Consider the following 26,485-nt stretch of genomic DNA (forward strand, 5'->3'; position numbering starts at 1 on the left):
GTTTGAATTATGGGGGCCAATAATACCCTTTTTTCCAAGACCGTGTGCACACTACGGGCCAAACGTGTACGTATTCATTGATACATAGTAAAATTTTATTTGTGCTCCTCTCGTTATTTATCTATCATGTACACATTTCTTTTTGGAAATTTCTAGTTGGGCGATCAACGTCAAGGGACTGAGTTAGTCACGGTGAGTCGGTGACTCCTTAGCTATATATGAGACCAAAGCGTTGTGGAAAAGTGTTGTAAGGCAGGGGCGGCGCCCCTTATGGCCAGGTGGTCCTAGGACCACCCTCACCTGAAAAAAAAATATATATATATATATATATATTACATAATAATTTAAAATTTTATATTTATCTACCCTTAAAAAAAATTGGGAACACCTTGAATTTTTTTATGCCAATAAAATTAAATTTTGATTTATAATTTGAGCAACTTAACAATATATTAGGATTTTTTAAGTAAAAAGAATCACATGCGTTTATATTCTTTTAAGTCTTTATTACAGCTTTACTTTTAGTTTTTACTTTATCTGACACTGTCATTATAGACTATTTTTCCTCAAAAAAATTATAATATATATTATACAACTAATTGGTCAAAATCATGTAAATTTAGTTTTTTTTTTTTCATTGTACAACTACTTTTCTTTTTTCTTTTTCCGATAATTTTGATTAAAAAAATAGTAGTTTTAATTAATTAAGTGAATAAACTTAAAATGTTACTTAATTTTTATATAACATCAATTAATTCATCATATATATATATATAATAAACTTTTTATTTTTATGATTATAATTAAGCATGTGATTGTCCATTCTAAGGAAATTTGATTAAATTTACACGAAAAGTGTCACTAAATATTATGTTTTTACATTTTGCTATCATATTATTAGTAATAAACTAATTATATTTTTATTTATATAATTTAAAATTTTATTAATTATATTATTTATGATGTCACCGGTTCAACCATCAGTCGGATCTCGGTCCAACCAAAAAACCAATTACCAATCCCTTTTCCAGTTCTTTCACCGTACTGGTTTATAAAACCATGGAGGAAAAAAAAAATACTTGAACAAAAATCTAGAAAAAAAAAATTATAATACCACCACTAACAAGGCCCAAACCAAATGCCAATAGAAAAGCTCAATACAAGATCAATCTCATCTCAAACTAAAACTATCACTACTCCAACTCCAACACAATTACATTTTTAATTCCAAAAAAAAAAAAAAATTAAATCCTCAGTGCCTCGCGGATTCACAAGTCATTAGACAATTTAAACTAAAACTAAATCAAACCTAAAGGCTAAAAGGAAATAAGAAACTCACTTACTCCCCAGCCATCGCGGTTTATCCCTGTTCAGCAACACTAACAACAACCACAACTAAACTCCACAAGTTTTGTGGTGTAAAACTTTATGTATTTGCATGTTTTTTTATTATTATTGTTGTTTTTGTTGTTGTTGTTGTTATCAATATATAATTTCTTCTTTTTATTAGATTGTGTAATTTATGCTTCTTGAAGAACACTTTGAAAAAAATTCTTGGAGCCACCACTGTTGTAAAGTCACCTCATTTAATTTGAGTGCATTCTTTGTTGGGTAATTGAGCCCTACAGTACCTCTCCATATATACCTTAAGTGCACGAAAACATACGTACATATGTACATACATAAATATTGTTTATTAGGTTCTCAAATTAAATTAAACTATATGGTTATAATGATTAGTCAACCATATGATATCATTTAACTATCTTGGAAAATATGATATTTTTTATTTAAATCTTACCCTTTTGTAGAAAATCAAATAAACTGATTTTTCTGAGTACTCTAAATGTGGAGAATTTCTTCTTCTTCTTTTTTTCTTTTTCTTTTTTTTTTTTGGAGAAGGGTTTAAATGAGTAGAATAGGTTCAATGAATCTACAAAAGTTTGGTGTCTAAAAAAATAAAAAATGTTTGGCGGTCCACTGTTTTTATGGCTCATCATGTATTTCGCTTAATTAGAAGGGAAAGTGCTTAACAGCAGCAACAACAACAACAATAATTAATAATAATAATAATAATAATTGGTAATTAATTGAATTAATTGGGTTTCAGATATATATGAGCATACAATGCAATTTTTTTATATCTTTTTTATTTCTCACCACTAATCGTTTTTATCAATTTGATTATTAAACAGATATAACTACTCAAAGCACTTTAATTATTGTAGCCTTTTATTCTCAAAAAGTCTTTAAGCGTTATTTTTTTTTTTTTTTTTAAGTAAAACTCTTCACAAAAAGTCTATAACTAAAACTCTACTTTTTTCTTCTAAAAAAAAAAAAAAACTAACTATACACTTCTTTTTTGATAGGTTAAAACTCAATATTTTAAATCCCTATTTCCTTCAACAATCACAAATACAATCGTATTATGTATCCTAATGAGTAAATGGATTAATGTTACAAATTTTGTAATTTAATTGATTGGCAATTTTTGGTATTTTAAACAAAAACATAGTTCAAATCTTCTCACTTTATATATCCTATCTTATAAGAAATTTATTGATAATAATTAAGTTAACAGGTGCCCTCAAATAGTTGTTAATAAATCAATTTAGAAAAATTTTGACATCACTTTTAATAAAAAATATAAAAATATTTCTTAAAATATTTCTTAAATTAATGTTGATGTTAACTTTTGTCATATAACTAGTACTATACCCATGCGATGCATAGCTTAATAAAAAATTATATATAAATTTTAAAATATTTTTTTTGATAATATAATCAAATCTAATAACAAATAAAATAGAGTAGTAAAAATATTTTTTAAAATTAAGTTACATGGAAAATGTATATTATATAAGGTTTTTGTTTTTTTGCAAAAAATATATTATAAAATATTTTAAAAATTATGGCAAATTTTAAATTTCTAAAAGCTCTTATTAGTAAATTTGTAATTTAATTATATATTATATATATATATTAAATATTCTATAAATATTGCTACAATTTAAGATGCATTAAACCTTTTAATTTAGTGTAGTATATGTTGTTGCAATTTAAGATGCATTAGACCTCTTTCTTTTAGTGCAGTATACGTTGCTACAATTTAAGATGTGTTAGACCTCTTTTTTTTAGTATAGTATACGATTGCTACAATTTAAGATGCATTATACTTTTTTTTTAGTGGAGTAATTAAAAAAATAAAAAGAATTAGATTATACTATATCTATTTTGCTGCAATTTAAGATGTATTAGACTTTTTTTATATAAATGTTTTCTTTTTAAAATTTAAAAATTTTAAAAAAAAAATCTGCAATTCAGTACCACCACTTAACACAATCACGACATTTAAACCTAACTAATGATTTCATCACATGAGATAATGCGCCAATTTATGAAACTCGTATTCATATTTTGATTGCAATTTTAGTCAAAAGGCCGTAAAAGTTATTGCACGCCGCATGAAATAATAAATAATATAATAAATAGGTTTTCCTGCACCTGCTAGATATTTCATTTTCATATCATTATCAACTTGCAAATTGCAATTGCAAACCAGCTAGCATCTCCAGAAGGAGAAAAAAGTCCTCGCAAAAAAATGTCCTGGCCGTCATGTTTCACTTTAACCTTATATAAAGGCTTGCGGATCACGTGCTTCGATTAATTATTGACAGTTTTCTGGACCAGATAGGATCGTCATCAAATTCAACATTCTTTAGACGTGTTGACAGTTTTCTGGACTAGTCCAAATCCTTATGATGATCTTTTTTGCATTTTTTTGATTGCGGAAAAATATTATTGTGATTTTTAAATTATTAATGATTAATTTTGAATTTATGCCACAATCAATCGGATAATTAAATTATTGGGATCAATCTTAGATTTTTCACAATAGAAAAATAACAAAAAAGACAAAACTTTTTTTTTTTTGATAGGAAAAAGACACAACTTTGTTCTTGTTATTCATGGTTTCTAAAATAATTAGTACTTCGCTAATTGATTATTGCAGCGCTCCATCATATTAGAAAAACTGGGTAATCTTTTTTGGCTATTAATGTTGGTATAAATCTAGATTCAATTGGTGCCTATCCTCTGGGATGAAAAAAGAAAAGTCTAAAATTTTAACAGTGTAATGAAAAAGAAAAGTTTCTCATTCTCCCCAAAAAAATATTCAAGCAATGAGAAAGTCTAAAATTTTAACAGTGCGAGCATCTCCAGGGGACTAGCTAAACACAAGATGCTCTCTACTTTAGAGAGCAAACCCACAAAATAAGCTACTGTTCATGTTCCAGGAACTAGCTATATCCTGTTTTTTTTTTTTTTGCTCATGAACAGTAGCTCATCAGACTTGATGAGCTACTGTTCATTCTTCAAATATTTTTTTCTATTATAATAATTAGGTGTTGAATAAAAAATGTTAGAAGATGTGTAGTTGTTAAAAAAAGAATAAATAATAAATGAAGAAATAATATTTAAATGAGATAGAGAGTCTGTTGGAAAGTGTATTTGAAAAAAAGATTGGCAAAATCTAAATGTCACTGTTCATTCTCCAAACAGTACAAAAATTTGCCTAGTCTGCTAGAGATGCTCATAGCCAAATTATCTCTACACCATCCCAATCAAAAGATCACCTAACCCATTAAACCACGAAGGTCATTAACTCTCTTTAATATATAATTAAGCTAATAAATCATAGCATTAAAGGACGTGTTAAGCTTACCAATTAAGATTATCATATTTCTTGTTATGATTTCTTCATTTTTTTTTTTTTTTTGGCAATAATAGAGAAAGAGGATTTGAACCTAAGCTCTTGTTATATATTATGTGAATTGGACAATACGCTAAGGTACAAGAGTCTTGATAATTGCTTGGGTTTATCACATGAGTCACATGAATCACATCTTTTCATGTGGCAAGCACTTGACATGGATTGGAGAGTTGCACATCCAAAATCCCTGGAGCCTACAAAGAAACTTCTCTTTAACATAAATATAATTAGGTATTACATCTAAATGAGCTATTCCTCTGTCATGTACAAAATTGCGATGCTTATTCTTAATGTACAGAATTAAAATCACAAGTGGCAACCGATAATTAAGGTGTGAGAGACAACGATCACCATAGCTTTGCTATGCTCCCATTGTATCCCAACATCGTCAAATCATGTTCTAAAGTTCATAAGTCATGCCAACTTTTAGCATTCGCTTGTGAGGAATATCAAACACTTTCTCACTTTCCCTCAAATTTCTCTTCAAGAAATTGTAAGCATAATCTATTATAATTCTCCTCGCTACACTAGCTCCTTTGCTTGCAACCACTTCATTCTCACCAATCAGGTGCACAACTCCAGCACGACATGCCTGGTTCACTGTCTCAATCTCTTTGTCTATTGCCTCTTTTCGCTTCTCTTCATCAACTTGTTTTACATCCTTATGTTCATTATTCTCTCCATCAACCTCCCCTTCATCTAAATATTCTCCACTATCATCATCCTTATTGAGATCATTCTGGGACAACCAAAATTCACCATCAGCAATAAACCCTGTCAACTTCTCAATCAACAAGTACTCAAAAGGCTCTTGCTCATTGCGCACATCTGTGTATCCATATCTCACAACACAACGAAACACATGGAGCTCATAAGGCTCCACTCGACGAAAGAGGAAGCGTTCATCAGCTGGAACCTTACCTATAGGTAGTGACTTGATGGACACAAAAACAAGGACCGAATGCAACGCAGGCACATTTGAAACATAGTGCTTGAAAATGGGTGGGATACCCTGAACAAGCTCTGAGTAGAATATGGCTAGCCCAGGCATTTGACTCAAGTTTGTGCTAGTAACAACTTCCTTGAGCTTATCAGGAGAGATTTTATGATCAAGCTCATAATAGTACTTGCTTCTATGCACATTATTCCAAACATACATAATAATCATTAATATTGCAGCAAAGGCTAGGGGAAGATATCCTCCTTGGTCAAATTTGTAGAGGACTGAGCTTAAATAGATAAGCTCAATAGTGCCAATAACAAGAACATAGGAGATAATGAGAAGTATGTGGGTTTTCCATATCATTATCATGATTAGTACTAGGAAGGACGATGTGAGAGTCATAACAAACACCACTGCTATCCCTGCATGCAATAAAGAACGTAGGTTAAAAATTTTAATTGATATTAAATGATAATTTTGTAGAAGTTATTAGCAATTTTACCATATGCATTGCCAATCCTTGCAGTGCTTCTGAAACCTAATGTGACCCCAACACAAGCCAACATTAGAAGGTAATTAATTTCTGGTATGTAAACTTGTCCTTCATACTTAGCCGATGTATGCACAATTTTCACACGAGGGAAGCACCCTAGTGATAATGATTGCTGGATTATAGAGAAAGATCCTGAAATCATAGCTTGGCTTGCTATGATGGCTGCCAATACAGCTATAACAAACACTGGCCAATACAAAGAACCTGCATCATAAGTAGCCACCACGGTCAATCAAAATATAACACATTATAAACAAAGGTATATGTGATGAACCTCATCAAGCAAAATATAAACAACAGTTTGTTACAAAAGTTTCAAACCGCACATTTTGAAAGTACAATTTTTTAAAATTTCTCTTCTTTTTTCTAAGATGCAAGTTTTTTAAACAATCCAATTTTCAAAAAGATAAAAAAAAATAATAATAATAAGCAAATTGAATTAATTGTTTTACGTGGTATAGACTGGAAGAAGGGGTCCCCAATAAGGTTATTGTGCTTGCGAAGGAAGGCTGCTTGTCCAGTGTATGCCAATATGAGAGCCGGATAGATCACTGAGCACATACTTATTTGTATGGACTTAATTGTGAAATGCCCAACATCAGCAAATAGAGCTTCCGTTCCTGCATTTGTTTTCATTTAAACACACACTCTATTAATGGATTCTCCAAGTTATTCAAATATACAGATTCATTATGCAACCAAATTCTAACCTGTTATAGAAAGAACAGTGCCACCAAGGGAAATCCATGCTTCTTTTTTGTTCCTCTTAAAATAGTCGAAAATGTATTGTGGGTTTAGAGCTTTGACAACAGTTGTATCAAATTTGAAGAAATTGAAAATGCCAATTCCACCAATAAATGCAAACCAAATACAAATTATTGGAGCAAAAGTGTAGCCCACTTTGTCAGTTCCAAATCTTTGAGCACTGAATAGAAGGACCAAGATGGCAACTGATATCCAAACAATCATATCTGCACACAAAGAAGTTGTAGTGTAAATATTGCAATACACAAATGATAATATGATTAACTAGGATTATGGATTAGTTGGGTTGATTTTATTTATGCAACATAATATAATCGTCCTTAAAAAGTTGGTACATGTAGTTTTCTATTTTAGCTACTCGAGCTTCAATAAGAACCGGTACCACATTTGGATGCCAGTAGTAAAAAGTTTGTACAGATAGTTTTTGATTACTGTGCCCTTGTACAGATAGTGCTTGATGTTTAAAAGTGTTAAATTGGCCGTTCTTGTACGCATGTTTAAAAGTGTTTTCTATATAAAAATTGGCCCAAAAAAAAAAAAAAAATTGGTCCTATGCTTTGGTAACGTTTTTAATTTGGTCCTCAAGTTTTTTTAATTCACTACAGGAAAAAATATTTATTAAAATTACAAAAAATCGTTATAATAACATCAAAATCATTGCAATAGTGAATGCGAATTATTGCAATTTGTGCAACAAAAACTTTCATTGCAATAATCACTAAATATTTTAATGACAATTTTGATGCAATGATATATATGTTGTTGCAATAAACAATTTATTGTAACGATATATTTATTGTAATAAATAATTGTTTCATATTTGTCATTGCAATATATGGTAAAATGATTAATATTAAGTTATTGCAATAATATATTTGTTTCATGTTTGTCATTGCAATAAATTGTAAAATAATTAATATTAAACTATTACAATGATGTCTTCATTGCAATAAAATATCGCTTTGAAATTTTTGTTGTAATATATTGCAAAAATAATTGTTATCAAGTTATTATAACGATATCTTTATTTTAAATTTTTATTTTAAGTTATTGCAACAAATTTTCCTAATGTAATACTGTCATTAATTATTGTAAATGCGATAATTTACCATTTTAAAGTTATTATTGCAACGATTTTTAACTTATAGATGCAATAATGTGTCTTATACCACTATCTAATGTTGTTGTATTAACATTTAATGTAATAGACTTATTTTGGTGTAGTGATTTCATTAATCCTTATATTTATAAACTTCCTGATATTATAGTCTCTGTCATCATCTCATGATAGAAAAAGAAATTAAAGCTAATAGTGTAATCCAATAATCTTATAAGTATTTTCCATTAGTGAGATGACAACATGGATCAAAATAATAGCATGTTTAAAAATATGAGTCAAAATGAAAGGGGAATATCATTTAGTTAATGACTTGATGGTTTAATTAAAAGAGTTCCACGTTCTACAGCCCATCACACAATTACAATCTGGACTTAATTATTCGGAAAAATAGAATTAACCTAATTATCTTTCTATTTGTTGTGCATATATGGACCCTGTAACTGTCAAGGTGACATAGGGTGGAAACACAGCATATTATATTATGCTTTTCCATGTGCAGAAGAGTCATCTTCTTGAATTTGGCCACAAAATAACATTTCATTTTCGATAGTCTAATTTTCCTTTGGAAAAAAGAAAGATTCCAATTCAAAACGTGCCTCATTTGCCTGGCCTTAAGAGTCATTGGATTCAAAATTCCTGTTTGTAAGTCATTAAATTCAGTCATTTTCGTCTACTATTTAGCAGTCAAAGTTGGAAACGAAAATTTGTCCCTTTTTTTTTTTTTTTTTGAGAGTCAAAAATAGTCATATTGTAAATATACCATGCATCATGCAACAAAAAAGAAAAAATTGAATTGGCAATCCATAAAAGCAAAGAGCTTTGCATTATGTGGGGTAGTAGTTAATACCATCTGACATTGCAGATGTAGCTTCCTTGATCCCTCCCACTGCTGATAAAACTGCCATCAAAAGTGACAAGAAAAAAAGTCAAAAGTCGAAGAAGAAAATGAGCAAGAGAGTAAGAGACGAAACTCTAGTAAATTCCAACAAATACTCCTATATATCTTTAAGAAATTGGAAATGACATGCGGCCAAGTGATGCCTTGCCAACATTCGAGGAAAATTATCAAGGCGGCCTCTTCTATGAATTGCACAATTTGAAACATAAATCATTAATATTGTTACACTCAAACTCCATATACCATTTTACTATTTTCTTTTGACAATGACGTTTTTTAACTATTTCTAAAACCTTAGTTTAAATGTATTTGGTGTATTTGCTTCCAATTATTCAAACAATATCAATGGCTAGTAAAATAAAACCTCTCTATTTGTTGTAATTCCTTTTTTCTTCTAGAATTGATACTTTCTCTCCTATAATATGTGAGGAAGATAAAGGTAGTAACTTTTTTTCTCTTTGCTATGTCATAAAGGTAGTAACTAGTAAGGATTATATGTACCAATATTTCAACATGTGGGGTAGTAACTAGTATAGTCCCCACCAATAAATATGAGACATCGGTTGTGATTGTCCTATTCCTATACACGTTTTATTTTATATTGCTATAGTTTTAGAGAAACATAAAATAAGAAAATAAACAAACCTGAGATGCAAGGAGTGAGCACACCATCCCCAATCACCATGGAGGTACCAAGCATGGTGGCGAACAAAAGGAAGAACTTGGCAAACTGGCTATTTTCCAGCTTAGACTTAAGCCAAGATGCCCTCTTTAGACGATTGCTTGGCAACTCAAGCTGGAAATTTGAGACCTCCTGATCCTCAGCCTGCTGACTAGGGATCAAACCGACCTTCGCATAGCGGCATATGAGAGAGTACAAAGCAAATGTCCCTCCTGAAATAATTTAATTACTCATTAATTATTAGGGATACCAATTCATGTTCTTTAATTTTGTTTCTTAGGAAAAAATTCAATAAATTAATAAATAAGATTATTATTTAATCCCTCTCTATTAAAGGAACTAAACTATTAAATCGAAAAAGTCGTTCCAAGTCTGCTTTTTTTTTTTTTTTTTTTTTTTGGCAAAGACATGTTGTTTCTTGAAGAAAATAAAATTAGAATAGTCAAAAGCCTATTTAAAAATGTTCATGATGTCATCTAAACTTGGACAAAAATGACTTTAAAATTATACCTGCAATGTAGCATGACTCACAACATGTAATTCTTATATGGGTGTGTGCATGTATTGTCTGTATCTGTGCGTATTACAATTTTCTTTTTCCTTTTTTATTACGTATTATAAATTTGATTAGTCAATGAAAGTTAAAGACTTTTGAAAAACCATATGATATGAGCAATATAAAAGGACCATTATTGTGGAAGTCGATCTAGTACATTACAATATAATATTTCAGGCGGCCCATGCATACATGCTCGATCATGAATATTAAAATGTCTTCATCCCCCAAGCTGGGGATCAGATATGGACCATCAGCCTCAATTTTCTTCACAAGCAGTGGAAATATTTGAACATGGACTCCCACTGAGCTGATATATTTGTAGTTTAACCACAAAACAAAAGGGATTTATTATTATTTTATTCTTCTAAAGAGTCCAGGTGCTTCCAGTTTTGCCCTATATAGTCTGAACTTTTGACTTAATTGGTAGAAGACGCTAGAATCTGTTGTTCAGAAACGATCTTTATATAGAAGGACCTGGCTAGTCAAGCTTTTCCCTAGTTAACGCATGCCCTCAATTCTTACTTTACTGCCCAGTTACAACCTAGTCTTTCTCACTCTCTTTTTCTTGGGCCAATGTTCGTTCACAAAATGGCAGACTGACAATGTGACACATGAAAGTTTTAGACTTTATCACTTTGAAATTGGAAGAAACTAGAGTTCGGAGTGAACTTTTTCTTTAAAGAAAGTCTTAAAATGTTTTGAAAAAGACAGGAGTACTTTAAAAATAATAATAATAATAATAATAAATAGCGTGAGAGAGAAGGTGATGTTTTGAACTACAGACAAAAAACATCACAAATAATATTATTACCATTAGCTACCAAAAAAAGATATTATTAAAATAATAATTCATTGTTATAATATTTGGGAATTGAAGCCGAGTAAAATTTGTTAGTAGGTGTTTGAATGAATTTATATTTATTTTATTTTGTTTATTGTATTAAAATAAAATTATTTAATGTCTTGAAAAATATGTTGTTTTTAAAAACTATAAATTCAATATATTCTTCTTTGAAGGATAAAAAATTGACAAAGCCTAAACATTCTCCCCAAACGGAATTGGTAAAAAATTAGCGTGGAAGGGTTTTTTTTTTTTTTTTTTAAGAGAGAGAGTGAACATTTTTTTCACAGTTAATCCACTAGTAATTAAACAAAGAACAAAATTGAGGTGGGAGGAATATTCGGTATATGAATCAAAAGAAGCTAGCTGAATATGGAAAAGATGATATAACTATAAAAGAATTTTACACTTAGAAAATTTACCCGTTCACTTTTTTAGTTTTCAAATAAATAATTTTACAATTAATGTGTAAATCTGCGCAAGAAAACTAAAGTTCAATAATAGAACAGTTAAAAGATTTAGCATTGAACACGTAAAATTAATATCATTTTTTTAAAATACTAAATATTTTAACGTACACACAAAAAAGAGAATATTAAAAAAAAAAAAAAACTGACAATGATGTATATACTATACTATAAAATAAATAAATAAATGTTAGCAGTTAAAAAATAAAATAAAATTGGTATGAGCCGAACAAAGCTGGCATCCCGCATATCAACAATTCTAGTAAGACAAAGAAATATATTCACTTGGTCTTGTGCAACTTGTATTTCAATATTAACATAAGAGAAACTAAATAAATAATAATGGTCAAAAATCTTACCATCACCATTGTCATTGGCCCTTAAGACAATGAAAACATATTTAACCAAAGGGATCAAGGTGAGGGTGTAAAAGATGATAGAAAGAACACCCAAAATGTCGTCATTATGCTTGATGCCATTTGGGAAGGTGCTTGCAAACACATATAGGGGTGATGTGCCTATGTCCCCGTACACAATTCCAATGCTCTGGAATGCTAGGTGCAAGATCACAGTCCATGCCACAGTCTAAAAATACATACCACAAATTATAAATTTAAACGTTGAAATTGGAATTTATGTCAATTAATAAATAAATAAAGATGAAAAAGAAAATTTATTTAATGGGCTTTACTTAATTTTTTGTCAATTTTATTTGGTATTCTTTACTAGAACATTAACGAAATGTACATCATTTTTTTATAAAACGGTATTATAAGCTTATAACAAAAAAGTATGGTCCATTACACCTACGTCCTATGTGAAAGATTTGATTGAAACTGAAAGAGGTATGATTGATGACATCTTTCACATGATCGGTCCAGATTTTCGACTGACCTTGACATGAAAACTATATATATATATATATATATAGAAAGAATTCAACAATCTAGGTGCTTAACCAAAAAGTGGTTTTAGAGTCTTAGAATTCAACAATCATATGTTACTTATGCATCAGTGAAGAATCTAAAGATGTTATGTTATTTATGTAGCCAGAATCTATATATAAAAAAATAAAAATAAAAAAGTGAATTTGTAGAAAGAGACCTTGGAGCCAAGGACATGATGACCTCCTACGCTACTGGATTCGATGTCTAAAGAGTCGAATCTTCGCAACTTTTGCCATGAAAGTTTTTTCCCTTTGAGTAGTTGTGGAGGAACTTCCTCCTCCTCCAGCTGGCTTTCTTCGGCTTTATGATTATCTTCTACTACATTACCTGACATTTCCACGATTGCCGTCCGCCTTAGCTAGCTATAGCTAGCTTCTATATATATATATATATATATATAGCACTCCGGGATTGTACCAAGTGATCCAAAGAAATCACAATGACTATCTTTTTTCCTATGATGATGAGACCTAGGGAGGGGTTTCCTAGATGCAAGAGGGTGTGGCCTATTTATATCCAAACTAAAAGAGCTGTGTGTCCCCCTCCCCCCAAAAAATTTTAATATATATATTTTTTGGGCGAAAAGATGAGGAATTGGAAAAAAAAAAAAAAAATACTTACCTATGCAATGTGTTTCTCTAATAATAAGAAGAAAGAACAGAAAATTGAAAAAATAAAAAATTTGGGAAATATGGGGGCGGCAACAGCAAAAGTAACATTTGTTTTTTAAAATATATATGAACTCCAAAGAGACTTCCAGGGTTATTACTTATTACTTGTTAGGGTAATTAAGATGCCGATATGGACGTAACTAAAATAGAATAAAATAAAATAAACTCATTTTTTATAATTCAATATATATAATGGAGAGGGGGAATTCAAATTCTAAACTTCAAAAATGCACTAAAAGGTACTAGTTAAGCTACAAAACTCTTAGTATTTTTTATCTCATTTATTTTGTTTCATTTTATATTTACCAACTATAGTATGATACTATGATATGTTTAAGTTTTCCATTTTAAAGAGACTAAGAGAGGAACAAATAGAATTTATTGTTTGTTCCACTCTTGGTGTCTTTAAAATTGAAAAACTCATTCTTTTATTCTTGTAGATTTCATAACTCTATTGTACAAAATTGGAATATATATCTAGATATGCAATTCATTCTAAAATTAAATTTGACACTTACCAATCATATCTTAAAGCATCCACATCAGTGGATGCAAAATCATTTAAAATAGAAAAAGACGTAACTTTTACACATTTTACTTCAAAAATGTTCCACATCAGTGCTTCTAAAAATGTGTAAAAATGTGTATATCTCTACACGAGCTACAGTAACCGTGTAAATATACACGGTTACTGTAACTTGTCCATTTATTATTTTATTAATTTCACATTCGCTCCTTTTTTTTTCTCTCCCTCTCTCTCTCTCTTCTCTGTGCTCAACAAACTCAGTAACTTCTCCTCTCCTCATCTTCTTCTTTTTCCTCAAATGCATACAAACACACCCACACACAAACACATCCACACAGACAAATCAACACAGAGATACACAAACACACCCACACACAAACAAACCCACATGGACAAACAACAAAGAGACAAATCGGAACGAACGGTGCTTGACTGGAACGATCGAAGCTTGTGGGTCTTGCTTGATCGGAGCTCGTGGGTATGGGTCTTACCTAATCGGAGCTAGGGAGATCTGGTCAATGCTTGTGGATCATAGCTAGAGAGATCTCGATCTGATCTGATCTGGTCAGATCTGATTGGTGCTTGTGGATTGGAGCTAGGGAGATCGGTGCTTGTGGATCAATGCTTGATCGGGTCTTACCTGATCAGAGCTGTGGATCAGTGCTTATGACCAAGATGATGTGGATTAGACCGAGAGGGAGAGTTGATCTGTATTCAGAAATGGGTATAGAGAGAGAGCAACAAATCAGAAAAAATGGGTAGAGAGAGAGAGAGAGTGCATGCGTATGTAAAGGGGGTAATTGAGAGAAATAAAAAAAATTGAGAAAATTGATTATTTAAATAAAATAGGTGATAGAATAGATAAATTGATGTGGGTATTTTATAAAAATTGATGTGTAAAATAGAAAAATTAGGTTTTTAGTGTAAAAATGGATGTGTAAAATACACTAACTAATGTGGTTACTCTTATCTCGCTTTTTTTTTTTCAATCCCTTTAATTATCTTTATTTGTAATATACTTAAATGAACAAGATTTCATAACTCTGTTGTACAAAATTGGGATATATATCCGGATATGCAATTCATTCCAAAATTAAATTTGACACTTATCAATCATATCTTATCTTGCTTCTTCTTCTTCTTTTTTTAAATCCCTTTAATTATCTTTATTTGTAATATACTTAATGAATTTGAACCTACAACCTCACTTCTAACTTTTTTTTTTTTTTTGGGAGAAAATCACCTCTAACTATTTTAATAGAGGAAAGAAGTATTGTACAATAAAAAAACTAAAAGCAATGCATTTGTTATAGATGGTTAATTTAAGGGTAAACTACGTATTTGATCCCTAACTTTTACACCATATTTCAATTTGGTCCCTAAGTTAATTTTCAATTGTGTTAATTTGGCTCATAACCTTTCAGTGCCGTGTCAATTTAATCCTTGTCATTATTTTCAAGATAGAAATTGTTAACGTGACTAACAGTCAATAAAAAAATAAAAAATAAAATTAGTTTTGACAATAAACTAATTTTTTTTATTTTGACTATTTGCAATATCATCTATTTTTACCTAAAAGATAACAGCAGAGATTAAATTAACACGACACTGAAATCTTAGGGACCAAATTGACACAATTGAATTGTTGAGGATCAAATTGAAATATGATGTAAATTAAGGATAGAGACTAAATACGTAATTTACCCTCAATTTAATCTTTAAATACGTTCTTATACGTAATTTACCCTCAATTTAATCTTTAAATACGTTCTTATACCTATTCTTTATGTTTTTCAAATCCACCTAGCATTTTTCCTTATATATATATATATATATATAGCAGTTTCATTGCCGTCTTTGTGTTAAGAGTTGTTTAACCTTCACATCATAATTAATATGAGATTCTTCCTTCTTCTTTTTCTCTCTCTCTTTTTTTTTTTTTCTACATTTTGAATTATGGATTTTGTTTAGAGCTCAACCATGACAGGTAAAGTTGAAGAAGGATAAAAAAAAAAAAAATTTGGTAGAAAAGGGAAAAGGATACTTAGATTAGCTGATAATAAGTCTGTTACAAGAACTGCAGCTTCATCAAAGGCTAGCAAACTGACCACCACAGGCGGTAGAACTTCAAAAATAGCAAAAGAAGAAATTACACTGGAACCCAATCTAGCTAAAGCATCAGCACACTGATTAGCTTCCCGGTAGACGTGCTGTATCCGTTTGTAAGGGATTTCTCTGTAGAGACTTCTGCAATCAGACAATAGAGGCTCCATTAACAGATTAGGAGTATTACTAATTATCATTTGTACAACAGAAGAAGGATAAAATTACTTATCAAACAAAAAACAAAAACAAAAAAAAAGTTCAAATGCAAAATTTTTATTTGTCACCATGATTAATCTTTCAAAAAAAATTTCTTTCTTAGAATAAGTATTTTCTATCTTGAGAATCAGTCATTCTAATAACATTTTCATGAAAGTAATCCAAAATTTTTTCACACCTTTTTTGACATAGAAAGTGGTAATCAATATAATATATCATTAACACCACTTTTATTTATAATTATTTTCACATTAATCTATCATTAACATTATTTTTATTTATTCTACAGTAATTTATGCATATTCTTTTGTCTTTTCGTGATAATTAGGCACTGTTTTATTTGTGATTAATTCATCTTCATGAGATCATTAGGCACTCTCTTTTATTTTTTATTATATCAAAAACAAAGAAGAAAAGCATTTGTTTTCAAAAGATCAAAATCCAACCACCTTTTTTTTTTAAAGTTTTTTTTTTTTGAGTTGGTGGCAAGTGGCAACACAGAAATTCTTCAAAAAAATTAATCACAGGGCCACCTGTGACGTCGTTTTGGAGGCTATAGAAGCCACCGTCCTTCCCAAGTCAATGGTCATCCTCTCGTGCTCGCTTTATGTAACCTATGTTACATTGTTCAAGTTGTACCGATTGTGGCAGCACAACCAACCCACACCTGTACATAGAAACTACACCATGTCCTCGTTTTCCTAACCCATAGCAGTGAAACGTAACATACTTAGAACAAAAATTCTACAACCACGTAAGATATCATAAATTTTGTCATAGCTATCCCCATCGCATAGATATAGATATATATATATATATATATAAAAGTGATAGGAAATTAGCGGGTCACTACAATAAAATAATTGTAGTAAAAATTATGATTTTTTATATAGTACTACAAATTTTAGAGTAATATCAAGTACACAACAACAAAAATCATTATTTAAATTAGCATGCCCGCTCTTATATATGGGCCCACGGTAATAACTAATACGTTCATTCTCATATCATGTAAATTTAGTGTAGCATTTTTTATTTTATAAATATTGTGTATTTGAAATTTTGAATAAGTTTATTTTATTTTTATTATATTTTATTTATTGCATAAAAATACAGCTTTATTTTGAAAAATACAATACTTTTGTAAAGTTGTGCATTCGTAATTAAATGTAAAGTTTAAATTCTTTTTTTGTATGATAATTCATTTGTTATAATATTCTTTTCTCTATATGACCATTATTGTAAATATACTTTTTAATACTTTTTACACATTAGTTAAAATTCATTTGAACTCGCTGTTTTATAAGAATCAAGCAACACAACACTAAATAACTCACTATTTTATTTACGTTGCATGCCTTTTACAAACAAGAAAAAATTAAAATTAGTCCACCTTTCAATTCTTGAGAAATATTTAAAGGGAAAAATGCCAAAAGTCCTTCTGGAGTTTAGGTCCATTGCAAATTAACCCTTTGAATGCCTTTTACAAACAAGAAAAAATTAAAATTAGTCCACCTTTCAATTCTTGAGAAATATTTAAAGGGAAAAATGCCAAAAGTCCTTCTGGAGTTTAGGTCCATTGCAAATTAACCCTTTGAATCTATGCTATCAATTTCATGTTATTTGTATTGACCCCTAAGATCAATTTTTTTTTCTATTTTAAATTCTGATTATTTTATAAGAAAATTTTTATTTTAAAAAAAATTGCATATCAGGTTTTGATTTGTAGAGACATATAAAGTGGAATAAAGAATTTGTATTCTACAACTTTTCACCTAACAAATTGTCAAAAATTTTATAATTTTTCTTTTCTAGAATTTCTATTAGGAATGGCAACGGGCCCATTCTCTCTTTGGGATGGGAATGGGACAAGGTATAAGGAGATAGAGATGAGAGAAAAGAAAGGGCAGGAATGACAGCGCCAAGAGAGAAAGAAAATAATGTGTTTAGAATATGGTAACAAAATTAGACAAAAATTAAATATAAATATGATATATAAAAATTAAATTATATATATACACATTGGGCAAGGCATGTAAAAGGAAAAGTCTAGTGACACTGAAATTGTCATTGACCTTTTTACCAAAACTAGGTATTTTTTGTGTTGTGGTGGGTCTAATTGAGATGAGTCCACAAAAGAGTATGTGATTTTTTAACTAAAAAATTTGATATAAATATCAAAAATTTAATCTATGTTTAGTTAGGGTGAAAAATGAAAGGATAGAAAATGAGAGAAAGAAAAATAAGAGGAAAATGTTTGGTTGTCATGAAAAGGGAGAAGAAAGAAAATTGAGTGGATAGAGTATTTCACACTGAGCCCACCAAATTTTTTTTTTTTTTTTCCTTGCTAAATTGGGGGAGAAAAGATGAGAGAAAATGGCATTGAGGAAAAAAAATACAAAACCACCTCACTTTTTTCATTCTACTACTTTTAATAATAAAGGTATAATTTTAATATATTCTTTATTCTTTTACTCTTTTTTCTAAATTTTTATTCTCTCACTTTTTCATCATATATACCAACCACACATAATGTAATTAAAACACACATATTTTCAATCTTTCACTTTTCTATTCTCTCAACATTTTCTATTTCACACACTTTTACATTCTTCCAACCAAATAGAATCTTAGATAAAAATCCATCCTCATCCTGCCACTTTTTGGAATTGAAAAAAATTGTGCAAAAGGAAGTGAGGTGTGGCAAAATGGGGGAAGGAATTATGGTTTTTGTTATTCCTTGAATAAGACTAGAATCACAAAAAATTAACTACTACAAGTACAAATTTGCTAACTATATGTTGTGGAAATTATTACCCTTTCTTGCTAAGAGAATTAGAACTTCGTTCCCTTGTACAGTATTTGTTTCTAAAATAAAAAAGTAATTAATTCATTAAAAAAATATTTTAAAAATTTGGAGCGAGTGTCTTTCTCAAGACTCTACTCGCGATTCAGTGTATTAGCATTTAGCTCCAGACTTCCGGTATTTCGTAGTTGGTGAGGTTTTCGAGGAAGTCGTAGCAAAAGTCACGTGACAAAATGAATAAAGAAGTAAAATTCACGTGCGGGTTAGTCTTCGTCACGTGCGGCTACTTTCGTAAGAAAGTTCAGAGTTTCTCAGAGTTCAAAGTTGAGATTGGAGACTGTTTTTGTCTTTTCTGGGACCAATGAAAGCCACCTCGATCGGCTTCGTCAAAACTCAAACGTCTACTAAAAGGACAAATAGATAGAAGCCACGTCATTAAATTATTGACGTTATTAATTGAAAGTGAATAAAAATGTGTTCAAGGTCAAGGATTAAGGAACAACGTGTCTGAGCAATTTATTGCATGCCAACTTTTTATTGCATACCACGGACTCCGTTGAAATTTTCAATCAACAATTTCCTCTAGAAACTAAAAACAACAAATTTCAAGGGCAAAGTAAAACCGTGTGAAAAAATAAATGAATATGCAACTTAAAAAATTAAGATTCGATTAATGAGTTTTCTTAAAATATTTGTGAATAGAAAAGTTAACAAATATTCTAAGGGCAATGGTTTATAATATATTTATAAAAAATTTATATGAAAAAAGAAAAAATAGTTAATGTATTTGAACTTTTTATATTTTTTAAAAAATGATAATAAAATTTTCTTAAAATAATTCATTAACAAATATTTCAAAAATGCCCATTAATCGAACTCAAAAACTTAAAAAACGTTAACATTTAGATACCATTTATCACAATAAGAAGAGGTTTTAGTTATGCTCTAAATAGACTACTAGTTGAATTATAATTAGAATTCTTCGTAAATCACTTTAAAAAACCCAGAAAACATGATGACATTCAGTATAGGTATATCCCCCACAATACACACTTATTTAACTTTCGATAAGCTAATATAATGTTTCATAAACTAGGCTAGGAACAAACATGATACTATGCTAAGCTATTTATTACTCGCATGTCATGTCATGCATGCACCTTTAACTCACGGAATATAAGACTTAAAAAGTGATATCAATTAAGTTAGGCAGTTAGGTGTATTTTGTTTTTGTTGCTTGGTAACAACCAGACAAGTGGGTGGGCCAAAAAAATAGCGATGGCATAAAGAACACCCATAATTTGGCATTGCTTCCGTAAAGCAAGAAATCAACAATGGGTGCTAGCATGGGAAAATGACACAAACTTAAGCAACCAAACCATCATACCTAGCTTCTGCATGCATATATGGTTCATCAATGGAGTCTTTCAACTTTGAACAAATCACCCTCTCTATTGAAACTTAGGTATACTGATAAAGCCATCAACTAATTCATCTAAAAACTTTCTGGAATAATTTACACCCAAAATTTTTGTTATGGTAATTTTGGAAGAATCGTATTTTGGTGGCAGCTAGCTAGTTTTACAACATGGAAAACCAAATAATGAAGGATGCTCAAAGTCAAAATCGAGCTCATTTTGAATATTTCCAACATCATTTCGAATACTCTTGCAATAAATAAATAAATAAATAAGACATTTTTTTGTGCCCCATCTAGCAGCTAATTAGAATTGAAAACATAATCTCAATTATTTCATATCTCATCATTTGATTTGTCTTCAGGGCCAAAAAACAAAAACACCAAACATTTGTCTTCAAATTAATAGTTTAATTTTGTTGGTGCCCTGATAGAACAACATCAAAAAGTTTGAGTTTGACTTCACTTATGTTTTGAGATTTTATAAACTTAATCACTTTTATATTTTTAAGTGGTGTAATATCCACACCCGTCACCCATTTTTTTATCCTTTCCATACTATCGATCACCCACGCAATAGAATTTCTACTGCGAATCCAATCTTTTCTAGTAAGAAAGCATATAAAATTGGGTGTGATCATACCACAATACTATAATGTAATTGTGTCCATCAAAACTCCTTAGCTAAATATGTTGATAAGAGTAATATTAGGATGAGTCAACTTCTTAAAAGTTTTCGATCGTATTGCATCCCTTTCTTTGTTTATTAAAATAAAAATAAAAGCATATAGATTTTTTGTATCAATTAATTAATTAATCCCACTTACACCAAGAGACAAGGATTTAAGAAAAGAGAGAAAAGAATCCAGCATGTATAATTCGTGAGCTAAGTAAACCTCCCACGAAAAAAAGAAAAGAAAAAAAGGGGAGGTCTAGAAATGTTATTTCCCTTCTCCTAAATATTAAATGCAAGAGTCTGACTTTAGCTCAATAATTGTATATAATGATGAAAAAAAAATTGTTTAAGTACTTAAGCAGTAGAATCTGAGGCAACCAGCCAACCACGCCACAGACCACAAACAATAAGAGCTTATTATATAACATTAGGTATTGAATACAGAGCCAATTACTTCAATATTATACGATATCTCATGTCGGTTCCATATAATATATATGTTCCACTCTTCAATTCATATTAATATATGCTTGTTTTTCTTACTTGTTTATGCTAGTTTCGTTTAGATTATCCCAACAATACCTGGCTAAGTTGCCGGTTCACATGGGCCAACCGTAACGTAGTTTTCATAAGTGTAGTTTGATTTTTTTTTTTTTTTTTTTTTGGTTAGATTTTTTGCAAGTTATTCTAATTTCTAGCAAAGCTAGACTGCAGTGAAGGCAAATTGAAAGTGTTGAGACAGCGAAGAGATCTGATGCCTATTTATTTTGTGTAACCAAATAATTAATTGTGTGTCTATGTAAAATAGAAATAGAAAAGACAATCACACCTTAAACATAAAAATATACATGGTTCGATTTTAGGCCTATACCCACAAGTATGGTTGAAAAAATAAAATAAAAAGTTTTTATTAACAAAATAAAGAGATTACAAAAGTGGTATCAAAACATTCATCTCTCAACAAAAGTATGTCATTTATTTATTTATACGTGTAATAAATACGTGTAAATAGGTTTTCCTCATATCACTTAGTAGTTAATTAATACCACCAATTAAGTCTGCAACGAATTTTCCATGACCTACGTACAAGTAGAATACAATTTGCATGACTCACGTTAGCTATACGTACCGCCTAGTTATAGCTAGCAAAGAAAATTGTACATGATTAACTCATCAATACTTAGCTATATTATCTTTTATATATATATATATATATATATATGTATGTATATTAATAGACAAAGGTCAAAAAAATTCAATTAGAATTTGAAATTAAAATATTATTTTATGCCATGTGTCTAAATTTATGTGGAAACCACACCATAATTATTTATTTAAGTATGTGCCATATGTCCACTTAACTTTTTCAATCTTTATGCAAAGTGAGTTAATGAGTGCAAAATACTAAGAATCTAATATTAATGAACTATAAAATTATAAATAAATAAATAACTCAATCACATATACTCAATAAAAATCACCACACAACAAAGATTACCACATGTTCTATCTTATTAAAAATTAGAAAAGAAAATTATCATAAGTAGTATTAAATTTAGGTAATAATTTTAATATGTTACTAAGTGAGCGTTTGGATCACGTCCACGTTTGGACGTTTTGTGTTTCATCCCTCTTTTTCTTTTTCTTTTTCTTTTTTGTACCAATGCCTGGTGCACTGTTCATGGGACATGAACAATGTTTTTTAGTGTAAACAGTAATTGAAAATTATTTTTTTATTATTTTCAGTTTTCAGGAAAATAAGCGGTATCTAAACGCACACTAATTATGTTTACATTTTTAAGAAAAATAATTTGACTAATTATTTATATTTTTATGATAAAATTTGTGTTTGATTTTAAATATATCCATACGTATGCATGTGTTACACGCTTTTTATTTTATAATAATTTCACTAATTATTTATATTTTTACAATAAAAATTGTGTTTAATTTTAAATGCATTCATGCGTTTGCATAAATTACCAACTAGTTTTTATGATAGATATGAAAAATTTCCTTCTTAAAAATCCAATTAGCTAGTCCAAAGAGATTTTAAAAAAATTGGCCGGCTTGCCAATAACTTGTGGCAATACTCAAAAAAAAAAAAAAAAAAAAAAAAACGAAAAGGATTTTCTAAGGTTTTTTTTTTTGTCTTGTGCAACTAAAATTTTTTAGTTACGAAAGAATTCTGTACTGCGCGTACGAGTTTTTTGTTTTATCAATATATTTCAAATAGCTTTTTTCTTCAAAATTTTGATGGGATGGTAGTAAATCCAAATCCAAAGACTTTTTTTATCGTCATATCTTTCTAAATCATTCCAAATGGTTGTGCTAATTAATGATTAAAAAATCAACTGTGCTTGTAATTACTGTTCTTGTTTCTATTTTAACTACAAGACAAGTATTTTTCAAGTATAGATATCAATCATAAATTATTTTTTAAGATTTTAAAAAATGCCAAATTCCATCTTGAGAAATGACTAATTTAAAATGTATTGAGAAAAAATTATTTTACATTTTTATTTTATTTATATTTTGTTAATATTGAGTGGATATTAGTTCTATTTTCGTAAGATATATAGTAGTATATTTTTAATTCTTAAATTATTTTTAAAAAAATCAATTTTTACACCCGAAAATGAAATCCTAGTTTTGTCCTCGATACATGCATCAAATAATTATAAGAAAGAATCTTTGAGGATATATAATATTGTTCAAGGTATTGATCAAGAAACTTGAACTCAAGAGTCAAGACCTCATGGGTCATGATGATCTCGTTAAACATGAAACTCATAATTTTCTGGTCCACCTAATTTAATTGCAAAAGAGCATATGCAAATCATTGCGAGCATATTCGTACTCAAAGTCAATTATCTTCGTATATTTAGTTTGACATGCACCAAATAATTTTTTCTCCTTTGCGACCTAGAATATGTGAACCTGGACCATATATACTTAACAAGAGTGTTAGGTTGGAACATGTGAGAGATTTATTACTTTTCAATTGATTATAATGCATCAGGAAAAAACATAAATCATTGACTTCTTGTTTTAAAGTTTGTCTTTATTATTTTTTTTTTTTTTTTTTTTTTTTGAAAAACCAATCGAAGTGTATTATTATGGAAGGCTATTCAAATCAGCCTGAAAAACAGATACGAGTCTTTAATTTATGCAATATTAGTAATATATGCTACAAACATTTAGGTGTTGTTTGGATTTTGAGATATGAGTTAACAAAACTCAGTTTTGTTAACTCATATCTCAAAATCCGTGGGCCCCACATGCATGAAGTTTGTTTGGCTTTTTTTCCGGATGTGAACTCAGTTAACAAATCTCAAAATTTTGAGATATGAGTTATCAAAGTAGGAAACTCCGGAGGGCTTGTTTTCATATTTTTGAGTTATGAGATTTGTTAACTCATGGCAATTTTCGTAATTATTCAGCACCAATTGGGCCCCACGGTCAGAGGGTTGTCCCATCAGTCTCAACTTTACTCCTTCCAACGGTCATAAATCACTTCTCTACACAACCATCTTTTTCCTTTTTTCGTTCTTCACTTTCTTCTAAAGAAGCTCCCAAATCCACTGCAAAAGCTCCTCCCAGTCCGGTCTTGCACAGCCATCTGAAGGAGAAATTTGGAGCTAAAGGAAATCTCCATCTGACGTGCTCCTCTGTAGTGGTGTGTTTTGGATACTCTTTTATTTTATTTTGCAAGAGCATCAATAGTAAAGTAAACATAAAACAAACTAGAATCTACAGTTAGATGAACTCATCAATCTACAATACTACTTGATACAGAACAAGTAATGAACTTCATGTCAATAATCAACTAAATTCCTTTGCCATTTTCTCACCCATTTATTTCCTCAACAACAACACCCATATGATTTGTAAATTCCAATCTCTACCCAGTACTCCCTTCCCACATGAAATCCCAACCGAAACCTTAAAATTTGAAACAATACCACATTAAAAAAAAAAAAAATTCATTTTTTCCCTAAAATTTCAAAAAAGATGTGGGAAAAATTCATACACTAGTCTTGGTAATTTTCCTTTGGAGCCGTCGGATTCCTCTTGATGTGAATGCTACCGCCATCGGATTCATACACTAGTCTCAGAATACTCTCTGTTTCTCTTTGTTACAAGCTTTCAGCCTCATTATCAAAGCTCCAGTGCCGTCGTTCACTGAAAACCCCAGAAAATCAGCAGAAAAAAAAAAAAAAAAAAAAAAGCAATAATGCGCAAGCAACAGAGACAAAGAAAGGGGCATGAACAACAACAGAAAAAACAGAGCACAACCAACAAAAAAAAAAAAAAAAAAACCGAAGGGGAGAGGCAAAGAAAAAAACAGAGTACAACCATCGGCGCCGCAGGTCCAGACCGTGATTTTCGTCGCTGGGTTCGTGGAGGGGTTTGGGAGAATAATAGGGGAAAAATGAAGAGAAAATCATTGAAAAACGAAGGGAGAAAAACGGGGAAAAACAAAGAGACAATCACAGGAAAACAAAGGGGAGAGGCAGAGAAAGACAGAGTAAGGGGAAAAAGAAAAAAAAGGAAAGAGGAAAGTCTCTGACATGGGTCAGTGTGTGGGTCCCTTCTTTTAGATTTTTTTGGTTGAAACCATAACTGAGTTATATGTGCCAAACAGGTGCGTGTAGAAAATTGGATTATTTTGAGTGATGAGTGATGAGTGACGAATGATGAGTGATGAGTGAAGAAAATTGAGTGAAGAGTGATGAGTAATGAAAAAAAAAAAACCAAACAGGGCCTTATTCTCTCATCTCTCATCTCTCATTGCTTGTAAAACATTAACGTGAGAATTGCAAGTAACAATTGCGGATTAATTATATGAAACGACAATTAGATGAGTTCTGTGTTAAGAGCAACAAAGAATCTTGAGTTCATAATGAAGGAGGTTGGTTTAGATTATTATTATTATTATTATTATTATTATTTCTTTCCCTTTGAATTAATGAACTTAGTTTTATAGCAGATACAGAATCACAGATTGTACAGGGAGATATTTTGGGACTCAGGATCCTCCCCATTTATTTTAATTGAAAAGGTCCATTTTTATGATATATAGAGATTAAGTATTTCACAAATTTAAATACGAATATGATATTGTTACCTATGTAACATTAATTATCATTTTTTATTTACTGGAATGATCATTTTCCACGGTAGCTATAACTAATCCCATGATTCCTATGGAGTGTTGTCCCAAACAAGCATTGCAGTCTCGTGAAGGTGAAACTCACATATAGATTTTCTCTAGCAAATGAATGGACAAGGATGAATATTGGCTTGACAATCTGGTGTCTCTTTATTGGAATCCATGTATCCATCTATGAAGAATTGGACCCTTTGGTAAGATTGTGACTCTATGGACAAATACAACTCTTTGGGGGGAGAAATATCTACTCACTGGAGAAATTAACAACTTGAGAAGTTATCAGTCATCTTTCTAGAAAAAAAAAATCTAGGTGATTAGGTATAAGGGGGCACACTGTGGTTATGG

General features: G+C 30.2%; 1 protein-coding gene and 1 long non-coding RNA gene across 2 annotated transcripts; both read right to left on the minus strand.

The window, feature by feature from the left end:
- Positions 1-4,966: 4,966 nt before the first annotated feature.
- Positions 4,967-13,225, minus strand: LOC112004782 (potassium transporter 5). Its single transcript, XM_024037006.2, has 8 exons — positions 12,704-13,225; positions 11,959-12,184; positions 9,696-9,944; positions 9,000-9,050; positions 6,978-7,238; positions 6,720-6,887; positions 6,217-6,471; positions 4,967-6,136 (listed from the first exon to the last, which is right to left on the minus strand). Exons 1-8 carry the CDS (start codon positions 12,878-12,880, stop codon positions 5,172-5,174), a joined length of 2,352 nt encoding a protein of 783 aa, XP_023892774.1. The 5' UTR covers positions 12,881-13,225; the 3' UTR covers positions 4,967-5,171.
- Positions 13,226-24,738: 11,513 nt separating this feature from the next.
- Positions 24,739-26,026, minus strand: LOC136070177 (uncharacterized). The gene is made up of 2 exons (XR_010631471.1): positions 25,324-26,026; positions 24,739-25,149 (listed from the first exon to the last, which is right to left on the minus strand). It is a non-coding gene; the product is annotated as an uncharacterized LOC136070177 (long non-coding RNA).
- Between the last annotated feature and the right edge of the window lie 459 nt (positions 26,027-26,485).

Source organism: Quercus suber, unplaced genomic scaffold (genome assembly GCF_002906115.3).
Source record: "Quercus suber isolate HL8 unplaced genomic scaffold, Cork oak 2.0 scaffold_216, whole genome shotgun sequence".
Classification (NCBI taxonomy): domain Eukaryota; kingdom Viridiplantae; phylum Streptophyta; class Magnoliopsida; order Fagales; family Fagaceae; genus Quercus; species Quercus suber.